General features: G+C 41.7%; 1 protein-coding gene across 1 annotated transcript in view; it reads left to right on the forward strand.

Moving 5' to 3' along the window:
- LOC134350419 (formin-2-like) overlaps positions 1-14,360 on the forward strand; it is a 475,718-nt gene that overhangs the window by 99,994 nt on the left and 361,364 nt on the right. The window contains exon 6 of the mRNA XM_063055594.1: positions 6,567-8,296. Coding sequence (XP_062911664.1) covers positions 6,567-8,296 — 1,730 coding nt within the window. The remainder of the gene's footprint in view (positions 1-6,566; positions 8,297-14,360) is intronic.

The raw sequence follows: 14,360 nt of genomic DNA on the forward strand, positions 1-14,360 counted from the left end.
CTGGCTTCTCCTATCACCTCCTAGCTTGTACTCTTTCCCTTCCCACTCCCTCCTTTTTCCCCTTTCCTTTCCAGTCCTGACTTTAGTCTCAACCTGAAGTGTTGACTCCATAGAATTTTTCCCTTCACAGATGCCTCCTGACCTGCTAAGTTTCTTCAGCATTTCTATGTCTTTCTCAGCAAAGCTATGTGCTTCCTTCCACAAATTTGCTCAGTCAGGTCCTCCGGCAAAATCCTGGGGTGGGGGGTTGGTGAGAGAGGTCTTGACTTTTTTTGGAGACGCGGTATATTGCTAATTATTGGTCCTACAGAAATATTTCATCAGCTGATAGACCCTCAGACGAAACCACAGAAATAAGAGACTGCAGATGTTGGACTTTGTCCAGATGAAGGGTTTTAACCAAAAGGTCAACTGTACATTTCTGTCATAGATGCTACCTGTTCTGCTGAGTGCCTTTTGTGTTTCTACAGACTGAACTGGCTGTCAATGAACAATATTGATATCCACAAACAGTTAGGAAAATACAATTTTATCTTTTAAAGTTCTAATCATTAACACATTTTTAACCACTTAAGTTGAAAGCTCACGAGTTCATCCATAGGTGAATTTCTATGCTGATATTGAGCTAAAAGAAATGAACTGCTGACTCTTCAGACATTTTGGGCCTTTTTTTTTAAACTCCCTTTTGAAAAATTAGCCAACCGAGAACAAACTGTATATTTGGTGCCATTCATTATTAAGATTTTCTTTACCACAATGTGATACTAGTCTCAAAGGCCCATATACTTGATCCTTTTTCTGAGGGACTTGGTTATAAACCTCAAGATATAAGGCAATAAGGCATTTGAAATGGTATGAAAGGGGAATATTAGTTGTGGTTCAGAATTAAATCAATCGACATTAAATGCCAAAAGAGGGAGCTAGAGTAAGGCAGACAAATCACTGCTTGTTTTTTTTTGGGGGCAGACTTCTGTTCCAGGGCCAAGACAACTTGGGAAAACTAATTTGTTTTCCTGACAGTCATTGAAGTTACATACATGTTTTTAATGGATATTAACTTACACTTGTGTAAAAGAGCTGTTTACTGCTATAAATGTCTCCAAATGAATGGCATTTGGATCTCTCCACAGAGTCAGATCAATTTAATTTCACAAAGTCTTGCCATTGGCTAATATCCAAAAGGTTCCTGTTACTGTGAGTGCTTGTTGAATCTTGAAGTGACGGCAACAAAGGCTAAGGAAAATTGTAAACAGAGTCTGAGACTATTACATTGTATGTTTTAACAACTAAAATGAATCTTATTCAACAATGTTTCCAATGTGCTTGGGCTCCTGAAAAAAATCTCCGACAGGCTCCCCATATGTGCTATAGCCATGAGTTCATATTTTCAATTAAACCCCATTGGACTCCCCCCACCCAAAATGAAAGCTTGTCTTCTTGACTAAACAGATTTATGTACCTTGTATTTAAAAGCTGAGAACAGGTAGTAAAAGCTTTGTCTAAAGCAACGCATTAGTTTGTTGTGTTTGCAAGCAGTGAGAAGATGCAATAAACTTTGGTTGTGGCTCTAGATTGCAGAAAATAATCTTAAACCAGTTTCAGGATGAATATGTCCAATTCTGGTTTAAAGTCAATTTGAGGACTGTCTGCTTTTCTCTTGATAAGTACACTTTCTCATAAAAGGATAACCATTTCCTTTTTGTTTGAAATGGTCTTCTAGTGTAAGAAAACTGAATCACAGCGCAATGATAAAATAGTGCATACATCTGCCAGCCAAAGTGAAGACAGATTTTATTACACTTGAAACAATACACCGGGGGTCCTAACACTGAACCTGTGCCACTACATTCATTCCATATTCTCTTTGAAGATTGTGATGCTTAATCATTATGGCTTAATACGTTAGGGGAATCTTGGTTTCTCGAAGAGGAGCCAAATCTTTCACCCAGGAGTCTAGACTCTTGACTTTTCCCCCTTGCTCCGTAACTCAATAGGGCTACTTGGTATGCTAAGTACATGGAATATTTGCAGTGCAAAGAGTAAGCTAAAAGCAATTGTTTCTACTCTGACATTTCATGAATGAAAGTGTTATATAACACCTTGGATTACTGCCTGACATTTGATTGGCCCAAGACAATGCAGTGATTGATTAGTTCTTTACACTGCCCATATGTGATGATAATCATTTGGATGGGGATAGGTGGTGAGTATTTTTTTTAAAAAACTCTCTTGGATACCCTGGGAGAAATAAGCTTTAAATCTATTTGCCACACTAAAAAAAGGAAGAACTGCACTGACTGAAGTGTCAAATATAATGAGAGGGTGGTGGTAGAATCAAATACAATCATTATAGTTATATCCTAAACGATTTAAAGTGGAGTTGAAATGTGGGGAATGGGAGTAGTGTAAATAGGCAGAGGTTAGCATTGATATGGTGGCCAAAAGACCCTTTTCCTGCTACATACTGTCTTTTGATACAAATGGTTTTCTGCTACGTGTGATCTTTGATACAAACAGTTGAGATCCAATGGATAAAGAAACCACTTTGTAGTCAGGGTGTAGTGACTGGAATAGGAGACTCTGATTAATTGGGAATACAAAGGATGATGGAAAAGGGGTGCAGTGAAGAAAATAATGATGTTTCATTGGACAACAAGTATTCCAATTTTGCAAGGAATTTGGTAAAAATGAAATGTCCTGGTGTCGGATGCATTTCAACCTGTAAAGATCTTGGGACCCTGACCTAGATCATTTATATAAATGACTTGGGGAAGTGAAAGTGTGAGCTAGTAAGTTTGCAGATGACAAAGGTGTGTACTGTTCTGGATAGTGTAAAACGGCGGTTCCCAATCCTTATTATGCCTTGGGCCAATACCATTAAGCAAGGTTGGTGTGGACCCATGTTGAGGACCGCTGGTGTAGAAGGTTGTCTGAGATTACAGTGGGACATTGATAGGATGCCGATCTGGGCAAAGAAGTGGCATAAGGATTTCAATTGAGGGAAGTGTGCAGACTACAAAATTGATGTAGGATTCTTCATGGTGTGGAGAAACGGAGGGATCTTAGAGTCCGCGTCCATAGATCTCTGAAAGCTGAGCAAGTTGATAGGGTGGTTGCGAAGGTTAATAGTTGGCATTCGTTAGGGGATTGAGTTCAAGTGCTGTGAGATCATGTTGCAGCTCTAAATCCCCAGTTAGATGAGGAGAATTGTGTTCAGTTTTGGTTGCCTTTATTATAGGAAGGATGTGGAAGCACTAGAGAGGTTGCAGAGGAGATTTACCAGGATGTAGCTGGATTAGAGAGCATATTTTATGAAGATAGGTAGAGCGAGCTAGGATTTTTCTCCTTGAAATGAAAGGAGACTTGATTAGTGTAAAAGATGAGATGTGGAGTGGACAGCCAGTTCCTTTCCCCAGAGTAGCATTGGCTGATATGAGAGGACATATTTTGTGATTGGAGGAAAGTATCGGGGAATGTCGGGTAGGTTTTTAAACACAGCATGGAACTCTCTCCTAGGTTGGTAATTTAGGAACATTTAAGTGACCCTTAGGCACACAAATGAAGGAAAAATGGATGGCTATGTGAGGGAAGGGTTAAATTGATGTTAGAATAGGTTTAAAAGTTGGCACAACATCATGGGCTGAATGGCTTGCAGTATGCTGTATTGTTCTGAAGTTATACGGTGGAGTCTGAGGTTTTCTGAGGGATGGGAAAGCTGAAACAATGCCAATCTAATGTGCATCATTGCTATCTTTGCATATCTTTTTCATGTACTTAGCAGCTGATTCCAGAGATGCAAATTCCTGTAATGTCTCAAATAATGATGTATATCACCAGGTATTACAAACAGTGGCATTTTCCATTTTTGTTTAGTGTGGGCAAATTTGACTATCCATTCTTGCCCCTGAACAGAGAAAGCAAATATAGGTATTCATTTTGAATGTGGGCTCACATTTGGGCCAGACTGGATACAGATGACAGGTTATCTGCTCTGAAAGATAGCAGTGAAGGAATCATGAAAATTTGGATTCCGAATCACCATATTGATAGTAGCTTTTTTTTAAAAAAAGAAATCCAGACGTGTTTAATTTCAAGCTGCCTCAGTGGGTTTCAAATTTGATTCTAGCTCAATAGTCTTGAAAATGGATCATTCTTCCACGCCACCCCTGGGTTGCTTGATAAATTACTGAGTTGGTGAGTGCTCCCGGGATGACAAATGGGTGCCTGCTGCGGTGTATCGTGTCTACCGTCTCCCACAGTCTGGGGCTTGACTCCACTCTTTTTCAGGATCATCCATCTCATTCCAGTGTGCAGTAGATGGGCAGAACATTCATGACGTTGTGGTTTTAAGTGAATGTCCTCCACCGCCTTAAGGGGAATTCAAGCTTGGATCTCAGCTGTTGGTGATCACGGGAAGCAAGATGTTCCTGAATGTCTATTCCATCTTGTGGGGTATTTTTGGCATTACTGAGTGGCACTTGAGGTTATATATTTTGAAACTCCACATTTGGTTATGCAATCCTTCCAGATCTTGAAATTAGATTTGACAGGCATACTGGTATTCAGCATACTGGTAATCAGTCTAGGATAACTGTTTTAGTGTTTCCATTGCTGAGAAATGCTCTGCCTGAGGGGTTTAACTTAAAGATTTTGGAGGTGGCTGATTGAATGTCCTGTTCCTACATTGCTATTCATCAGTTGAGGAAATCAGAAGGTCATGATCTTTGATCTGGCTCAATTTAGTATGGTGGTCAGCAATATTGCCTTTCCTTTCCACCCTCCCTCCACACCCCTGTATCCTGTATGCCTGGACATGGACTGCCGATGGTAAGCACATTAAAGATACGGGGGAAAATGGCACTAAAGTTCTCTTTACAAAATCGTGAATGAACTAGAAGGGATAAGCAAATTAATATCAGCATTTTGTCCCAGGTCACTACCCATAACACTGAAATCCTTGTTACTGTCAACAGACCATGATGGCATGTTTGCATGCCAGGTGCTGGACTCCCAAAACAAACATTCTATCCTGAGCTTTCAGATAGGATGAGGTTGTCAAGTGAGCAAAAAAGCAGCTTTAAGGAGGTGCTCATGTCTTCCTTGTGATGCAATAATTCCATGAACTTGAACCCATGAATGCCTAAAGTGGGCAAGGAGTTTTTGAGATATTTCTGAGAACCCTGTAGCTATGCATCAGGAGAATGCGGATACCCTGAGTAGGCAATGGTAATAAAACCACACAACCTCACAGACTGCCCATGCCGACAGCCGTTTCCACCAACTGTAGAAGGGTTGCTGGTTCCTCAGCCACCTCAGTGTACAACATCTGAATTGAACCAAGTCTCCCTTGATCTGAAAAGAATGCTGAACTAAATCTTGCAAAACTGTAAATTCAGGTGCATTTTATTGTCAGTCAACCATACATGTGTCCATCTAAATGAAACATTATTCCTCTGGGTCCAAGGTGCAACATGTGGTACTTGTAGTCACACAGCACATTCGGTTATAATATATTTTATTGCGATAAAACACATGGAATGGGATTCATTCCTGTATACCTCACATTTGGCACTGGTTTGGATTTTCAAAAATTTTCCTGTGCACCAATAACTTCAATCATGTGGCCATACAAGCTCTAAGAAGAAACGTAGTAAGGGTTTCCTCCTGGTCCTTCAAGTTTCCTTTTCCCAAAATATGTGGATTGGTAAATCAGTGGGTCACTATGCATGAATCCTGGTGTGAGGATCAGCATTAAGACCTGGTGGGGGAATTACAATGAGATCAGTGTAAGTGGTTGTTTATTGGTCAATGCTTCTGCGTTGAAAAGCCTGTTCTTCTGCTGTATAACACAATGGATCCTCAGGGTGAATGATCAAAAAATGTGTTTTTTGAAAAAAATAAATTTTGGGGGATTTGATTATCTGACAGGTAAGTGGACAAAGCACAATGTCAGCCATGGTTAAATGGTGAAGCAAGTGTCATCGTGTCGCGTATGAAAGAGTAGATTGAGGAAAGCTGTTGGTGAGTTCCAGGGTATAATAGAAATTGGAAATGCAATTAGGAAGCACATTACAAACAAAATGAAGGATGGAAAATGGTTATAGATGCAAAATGGTATTGGGAGCAAGACTAATGGGAATTTGAAGCTTCTGCTAGCTATGTAAGGATATATCATGGGTTGTTTTTAAAGATGTGCATGTGGGTTAGCTGCAGTCTTTGATCTACAGAGCCAACTTGACAGCATATGGCAGCACGTCAGTGAGATGCTATTACAGCCGCAGTGACTGGGTTCAATTCCTACAGATGTCAGTAAGGAGTTTGCACACTCTCCCTGTGACCATGTAGATTTCCTCCGGGTCCTCTGGTTTCCTCGCACTTTTCGAGGGCATATGGTTTAGTTGGTTAATTGGTCACATGAGTGTAATTGGGTGATAAGGGCTTGTTTGGCCAGAAGTGCCTGTTAGTGTACTGTATCTCTAAACAAACCCTCCGACTCATAACTTCTAAACTAGGAAGGATACGGTTGTTGATTAGGTTTAATGCTGGTGATGCAATCTTCTTTGCAGAAAGATAATGAAGAGAAAACGGCAGAAGTGAAGGAACAACAGGTTGCTGTTATCCAGAAACTCGAGCAGACTATTGAGCAATTAAGAACCAAAATTGCTGAACTGGAGAAGCAGTCAGCCCTGCTTGACCAGGAGAGCACTGTAAAGTACCAGGAACCTGGCAGTGAGGATGTAGCTTCGAACACGCCTGATGTTCAAACTGACTGGCAGACGCCTCTTCTAACACATACACAGAGATTTTGTGTAGAAGCTAAATCTGCACAGACTTCACCTACTCAAGAACATGCTTCTATTCAAGTGCCTTTATTCAACAACCATTCTTCACAGCCTCCAACTTCCAGCTGTATGGTTTCCTCCTCTCAGGATCGTTTGGTAAATGTAACCACAGTACAATCACGCACTCTGGGAGATCCATGCGTTGCTTCGCAAGTGCTGGCTTTTCAGCCTGACCAAGGTTCCCCTACTCCAGCGGGTCAAAGTTTACAGGATCTCCCGCAAATTGTATCCAATCATTGTACATTGTCTCCGCTGGCAAGCTGCCAATCAACTTCTCTGCCTGCGGTGGGAATTCTACATTCGCCTGTTCTACCTAGTAGAGAGCGTTTGCCGTCGCCAATTTCTCCACCTGCCTCTGACCCATCGGGTATTTCAGCCCCATTTCTTCTTCCTCCTCCTCCACCGCCCCTTCCTCCTTTTGATTCTGAGCATGTCCCTCCACTTCAGCTGCCGCCTGGCTGTGGGTACCCACCCCCTCCCCCTCTGCCTGGCTCCATGTCCCAGCCTTCTCCTCCGTCTCCACCCCCTCTGCCCGGCTCTGCTGTCCCTCCTCCTCCTCCTTTACCTAGCTCTGTTTCTCCTGCTCGCCCATTACCCTGCTCTGCCATTCCACCTGCTCCCCCACTGCCTGACTCTGGGCTTCCCCCACCCCCTCCTCCTCTTCCCGGCTCTGCCATTCCGCCCCCTCCTCCTCTTCCCGGCTCTGCCATTCCGCCCCCTCCTCCTCTTCCCGGCTCTGCCATTCCGCCCCCTCCACCTCTGCCCGGCTCTGCCGTTCCCACTCCGCCCCCTCCTCCACCTCTGCCCGGCTCTGCCGTTCCCCCTCCGCCCCCTCCTCCACCTCTGCCCGGCTCTGCCGTTCCCCCTCCGCCCCCTCCTCCACCTCTGCCCGGCTCTGCCGTTCCCCCTCCGCCCCCTCCTCCACCTCTGCCCGGCTCTGCCGTTCCCCCTCCGCCCCCTCCTCCACCTCTGCCCGGCTCTGCCGTTCCCCCTCCGCCACCCCCTCCACCTCTGCCCGGCTGTGCCGTTCCCCCTCCGCCGCCCCCTCCACCTCTGCCCGGCTCTGCCGTTCCCCCTCCGCCCCCTCCTCCACCTCTGCCCGGCTGTGCCGTTCCCCCTCCGCCGCCCCCTCCACCTCTGCCCGGCTGTGCCGTTCCCCCTCCGCCGCCCCCTCCACCTCTGCCCGGCTGTGCCGTTCCCCCTCCGCCGCCCCCTCCACCTCTGCCCGGCTGTGCCTTCCCACCTCCTTTTGCTGGATCTGGAGTTGCTCCCCCAGTGCAGATGGGGCTGTGTCCACCACTTCCTCCTCCAGGCTCGGGTTTTCTTCCACCACCCCTTCCGTCAGGATTTCTTGCTATTGGAATGAAGGACAAATTGCCAAGGAAAGTTGCCATTGACCCATCCCGTCCAATGAAGCCTCTCTATTGGTCAAGAATCCAGCTAAGCGGCAAAAGGTAATAAGGTAGTGATTTGCCTAGAGTTCAGTGTGCAGCTGTATTGTGATCTTGTTTTGTAGATATTTGATAAATATTTTGGAACCCCTAGGTCTAAACTTTGATTTGGGTTTAACCAAGTGCATGTTCTAGCTCAAAATATGTGTTTTTGGAGATCATCTACTCTTTATATCCACTTGAAACCCTTAAACTCTAGATGAGCAAACTCATCAGTAAATTTTATTAAACTGAAAGTGATGCACTATCAGTTCGTTAATCCCAAATCTCTCCCCTTATTACAGCTGGTTTGTTCTCCCTGACACAAATAAAGTCTAAGGTTTAGTTATCTATGGAAATCAATGGGTAGTCAACATTTTGGGCTGAGATCCCTCCTCAGGATCTGAGTAAGGGTTTTGGTCTGAAACGCCAACTGTAAATTTATCTCCATACGTGCTGCCTGACCTGTTGAGTTCCTCCAGAATTTTGTGTATTGCTTTGGATTTCCACCATATGTTGACTTACTCATGTTTGAGGTTTAATTTTGTGTGACATGACAACCAACTTTCAAAGATTTGTATACGTTTAGAGGGTTCAGTACTCAATACTTAACTGCAGGTGCTCAATATTTTAAAATGGTGGAAATGGACTGCAGCTCAGGCATCATCTGTGGTGAGGGGGACATGGTTAACATTATAGTCGTTGTCCATGGTTAAGAATTCAGCTAAGCGGTAAAAGAGAGCAAGCTAGTAAATGGATTAGTGCTCAGTATGTAGCTGTGATGCACAATTCTGATCAAAGCTGATCAGGATGGGAAAAGGAATGTTTTCCTGTGGAGAGAACTACAACAGTGTCTACCATAGGATGGAGACTAAAATTACCAAGGTGCTACCCATGCAGTTGGTGTAGTCCAAGTGATAAGTATTGGTTAATTGCCCTTGATTTGTCTGGAGGAGAGTAAATAGTGTAAGATCAGTGACAGCAGCAGACTGAAAAAGCATCATTTTGGAACTGAGATGCAGAATATGGCTTTGCTGGAAAGGTGAAGTTATTTAGAATTGGTACAACTTGCAAAGAGGAAAACATGGTGAACAGATGCAAATATGAAAGCTATTTATTCGGTTTGGGGGGGGGGGGGAGAAAAGAACTTCGAGCATACTGCTTTCCCTGCAAATTAACCTGTGATATGAATCTATTTTCACAGAATGTTGTTTGGCATTGTCAAATATTTAAGAATTTGTTTTGTAATCTGAAGTTTCCTTTTGTGTCACAACACTATTGGCCATGTATCCATATGTATGGAGCATGTCTAGCTGTTTCTTTTTTTCCAAAGTTGGTATTCTAAACAGAAGAACAAGAAATGAAAGCAGGATATGGTCAGCTATAAGCAGCACAACCATCTCGCACTGCCTGCTTTTCAATCATTAACTCCATAATCCCTTCATTTCCCTTTTGCATCCAAAAATCTTTCCCACCATACCTAGAGTATACTGAGTGACTGAGCCTTGAAAATCCATCATCCCCGTTGTGAGAGAATTCAGGTGATTCACCCCACTGCCCCCATGAATGAATGACTCTATTTTCACAATATAACCCTGTTTCTAGACACTCCAGCCAGGATCATACTGGTATTATCCCTATTAAAGTCATAAGAGTTTTGTATGTCAAATACCAGAAAGAAAGCCCAATCTATATTTTCGTCAATGCAATCTCACCACTTATCTCAATCCCTGCTGGGTCTTGAAGGGTCTCAGCCTGAAATGTTGGTTGTTTATTTCCCACCGTAGGTGCTCCTTGACCTACTGCGTTCCTCCAGCATTCTGTGTTGTTTCTGAGTATTTGTTCCATTTTTTTTATACTCAGTTGGAGATCTGGTCTGTATACAGTATTCCATCAAGCTTCCTCATAATTATAGTAAAATGTCTTTATTCTTATACCCAAATCCTTTTGCAATGAAGGCTAGCATATGCCTTCCCTATTACCTGCTGTATCTACATGATAACTTTTAAGTGTTTTGTACATGGGCACCTAGGCCCCTACTGAGCTTTCTGATACTAGATGACCTTGAATCCATGTGCTATATCCTTGGTCATTTGCTGTCTGTCCACTTGCCCTTTAAGCTTCTCTGCATTCTCCCCACTAACCACGCTAGCTTCTAGATTTGTATATTCAGCAAACTTTGATATATTTAGCCAAATCTTGGAAATAGCTTGTGAACAAATGGGAAATCCTCCCTAATTCCTGTAGTTCCCCAGTAGTCAATGCCTCCAGCTTGAAAATGACAGATTAAGACATCCTTTCTATACATTTAACTATTCCTAATGCAAACTAATGCATTAGCCCTGTTCCTGTTGATCTTATTTTTCTTAGTAATCTTCAGTATTGTAACTAATTCAAGACCACCTCAAACTTCAAATACTCACGTCCACTCATTGCCTGCTATTTTGCTAGTGATCACCGTTAGGGGCAGTGTGGAACTTGTTAGGATAAATTTTTTATTATATCCCAGCCAATTCCTATTACTGTTTGAAAAGCTTTATTACCACTTCAATAATAATAAATTCCAGTATTTCCCTACTAATGACTGATCTAAACAGTGTAATTTCCCAATTTCTCTCTTGCATTGTAAAGTTCTATCTACTATTCTGCATTCCAGCGGAGCCTTTCTGGAGTGCCAATGCTAATTTCTTTGTGCAAACTAGTTTTCTCTTAAATACAGGAGATTCTGCAATTGTTGGAAATCCAATGTAGCATGCACAAATTGCTGAAGGAACTCAGCAGGTCATGCAGCAACTATGGAAAGGAATATAGAGTCGATGTATTGGGCCAAGACCCTTCATCATATTTTTGTTTCTGGCAACTTTGTAGTTTGACCCACAAAATACCTTACTCCTACTGTTCCCTGTAAGGTAAATGGCCACACAGTAACTGAAATGCTGCTGTGCACAAAGCCTTTTATTGCACAGCTGGAATTTTTTAATTGTTAATTTAAAGTGCCGTGCAGTTTTCAGGCCATGGGTGTGGCGACCTGTTGAGAGCAATGGTTGGTCTGTGTAACTATCAATAAGAGGGAATGTTACTTATTCCCTAATAATATTTGTTCACTTTTTCCAGTCTTTTTTGCTCACAGAAACTTCAATGGTTTGCATTTCTTTGTATATCTTTATCATTAGTTTGCACTTATTCCACTTTCCTTTTACATGATCCTTGGCTCACCATCTTTGAAGCTATCGATCTTCAGTGTCACTGTTCCCTTTGGTAATATTACAAGTTTTTCCTCCTTTGATCAACTAACATCATTGACTAATCTGCTGGGGCTTGTCCATTTTACTCTTTGGATTTAAGTGCTAATAGTTACGGGGGTCCCTGGGTTACACTTGACCTGAGGGGAAAAAAAATACTGCTTTGCATAGATTCTTCCATGCGTTTTTCGAGCTAATAATCTGGTGTGGTATTCATTAATGACTAGCTGTAGTCGTTTATAATGTTCAGGTGGTTATTCAGTGAAAGACGTATGGCATGTGTACAGGGAAGTGATACAATAGGGGCACTATTGAAAACAGATATTTCTGATTTATGGAGAAATTGGCTATGTTGCCTTGTTTTCAGTAGAGTGTTCTGGAGTAATTCCAAAACTTGATCACTTCACTATGTTTCCATGAAGTCTGTTGGATCATACCTGGTTATCCTTGCTAAACAAATTGACGAAACAATGTACATGTAGGTTAGGTATCTTGCACTTATGTTCACTCTTTTCCTATAATTCTTGTCCTTTCTTTGCTCTTGTGTTCTGTGGCAGACTCTGGTTGTCATTAATTATAATGCTTCCCTTCGCTTTTAAAATCCTTTACAATTAGCTTCAAAAAAAAAACTGCCTGAATTCCCCCCCGCCCAACTATCTAGTTTAGAAACGCATCAGTCTTGTCTCCAATATCTTAATTTGTTAAGATTGATTCCAACCAATTTTCAATGAAACAACTCCCTTTTTCCCCATCAGGGCTTCAGGAGTTGAAGCCCAGTTCTCCCATTATGATTAGCGGTGAGGGGGGAATTCTGGAAATCTGAAATCATTCTGGTTTATTGTTACTGAGATAAATCGTGAAATTTGTGTTGTGGTAGCAGTACAGTGCAAGCATAACAAATTAGTAAGTAATAACATTAATAGTGCAAAAGAGGAATGGTCTTCATGGACCATTCAGGAGTCAGACAGCAGAGGGGCAGAAGCTATTTCTGAAATGTTGAGTTTCGGTCTCTAGGTTTGTGTACTTCCTGGCAGTGGTAGTGAGAAGGGAGCATATTGGAGAAGGTTGAGAAGTCTTGGGTCACACTAAAAGGAGAGAAACAGTGAGTATTTCAGAGTTATGGCCTTAATTGGGAAAATTATCTTTCTGTAGAAAGGGGAGCATTGGCAATTAATGGAGGGTGATCAAGAGTGACTGATGTAAGTGATGATTCTTTTAAAGAGAAAGGAAGTGACTTAATCAGTCAATTTTCCTGGTGGGGAAAAAATGGAAACCGGGAGGAGTGAGGTGTTAAATAAGCATACCACAACTGAGAAAGACATGAAGAATGAACACGATGCACACCAGAAATCTGAAGTTTTTTTTAAAAAAGGGCTGGAAATAATTAGGTCAGAAGTTGTGGAAAGAGAAATGACTAATATTTTAGTTAATGACCTTTTACATCAGAACTGCTCAGTGGTTATCTGAACTTAATGAAATCATATCTTAAGTCCTGATGACTGTAATGTCACCTGCACCAATCAACAGTCTGAAATTGACTGAGGAAGATTTTGGGAAAACAAGTTTATCTTAATCATTTTTGAAATGTTTATCTCAGATTAATCCTTCACTGTTTATCTGCACGAGAATTGAATAGAGCCACCAAATGATTTATTGACCTTGTGTAACTACTGTTCTAAAGTGCATACAAATCATCAAGAACATAGTCCAGACCATTTGGCTCACACTATTGTGTTGACTATTTAACTTCACAGTCAAAGTACATGTATCAATCATCCCCTCCCTCTTACATTAGCATGTAGCCCCTTACTCTCCATTTTTCTTGCATCCATGTGCCTATCTTAAGAGACTCTTGGTGTTGCTAACGTGTCAGCCTCAACTAGCATCCCATCACTCTACATCTGTGCAAAAAAAAAACTGATGAAAATTGCTTAGCTTGCTGTTAGTGAATCGTTAGAATAGTAATCTCCACAAATCACTTGAGTACTTGATGCCATGTCACATTATCCCAGTGGTAAAGCAGGCAGAACATGGAACATATTCCTCAGTGGTAACACTCATTTGGATGATTTCTGTGATTTTGATTGCTCCGATATTTTTGCTAGCTTCCTATGTTCTAATGTCTGTCTCCAAAATTCTACTGAAATCCCTAAATCTCACCATGCCTTCCATTTATTGCCCCTCTATTTACTAATCTGTGCTCTAATGGTTTCAATTTTAAAGTTGTTTTAATTTCCAAATCCACTTGTAAATCCCATTTTCTCCAATTTCACAGTTCTTGAATACCTGCACTCTCAATTGTGCTCTAGTCTGTCCCTGATAATTGTTCCAGATTGTCTTCAATCCTTAAACTTGGGAAGTCCAAGTCTTATTGCTCCATTCACACCTCTTCCCCCATTTTAAAAAGTCTCATTCACTTTAAAGTAGACATCTTTGGTCATTTACCCCACTATTTTATGTAAGAATGGGCTGTTTAATAAAGCTTTTAATGTGCCTTGAAACATTGTACTACACTAAAAGAACCCATGTAATCATTTGCTGCTGGAACTTGTAAACTCTAAGATGTGAGGTAGAGAAGTGGCAACTGTTATAATGGAAGTTCAGCCTAAAAATTGAATTGTTTAATTTCTTCAAATTCTCCTTTAATTCTAGTCTTGGATGTTACATTTGATATACCACAGTTATGTATACAACACGTTTCCATGGAAAAGCATTAGTGGATCAGATTTTTGCAGAGGAGATCTTCACTTTTAAGAGCTGAAGTCATTTAATGTGAGGTAAAAGAGGATGTGATTTCTTTGCAGGTTGGGATATGCAAGATTTGCAGAAAACTCATTCCAGAAGGA

Source organism: Mobula hypostoma, chromosome 8 (genome assembly GCF_963921235.1).
Source record: "Mobula hypostoma chromosome 8, sMobHyp1.1, whole genome shotgun sequence".
In the NCBI taxonomy this organism is placed as follows: Eukaryota; Metazoa; Chordata; class Chondrichthyes; order Myliobatiformes; family Myliobatidae; genus Mobula; species Mobula hypostoma.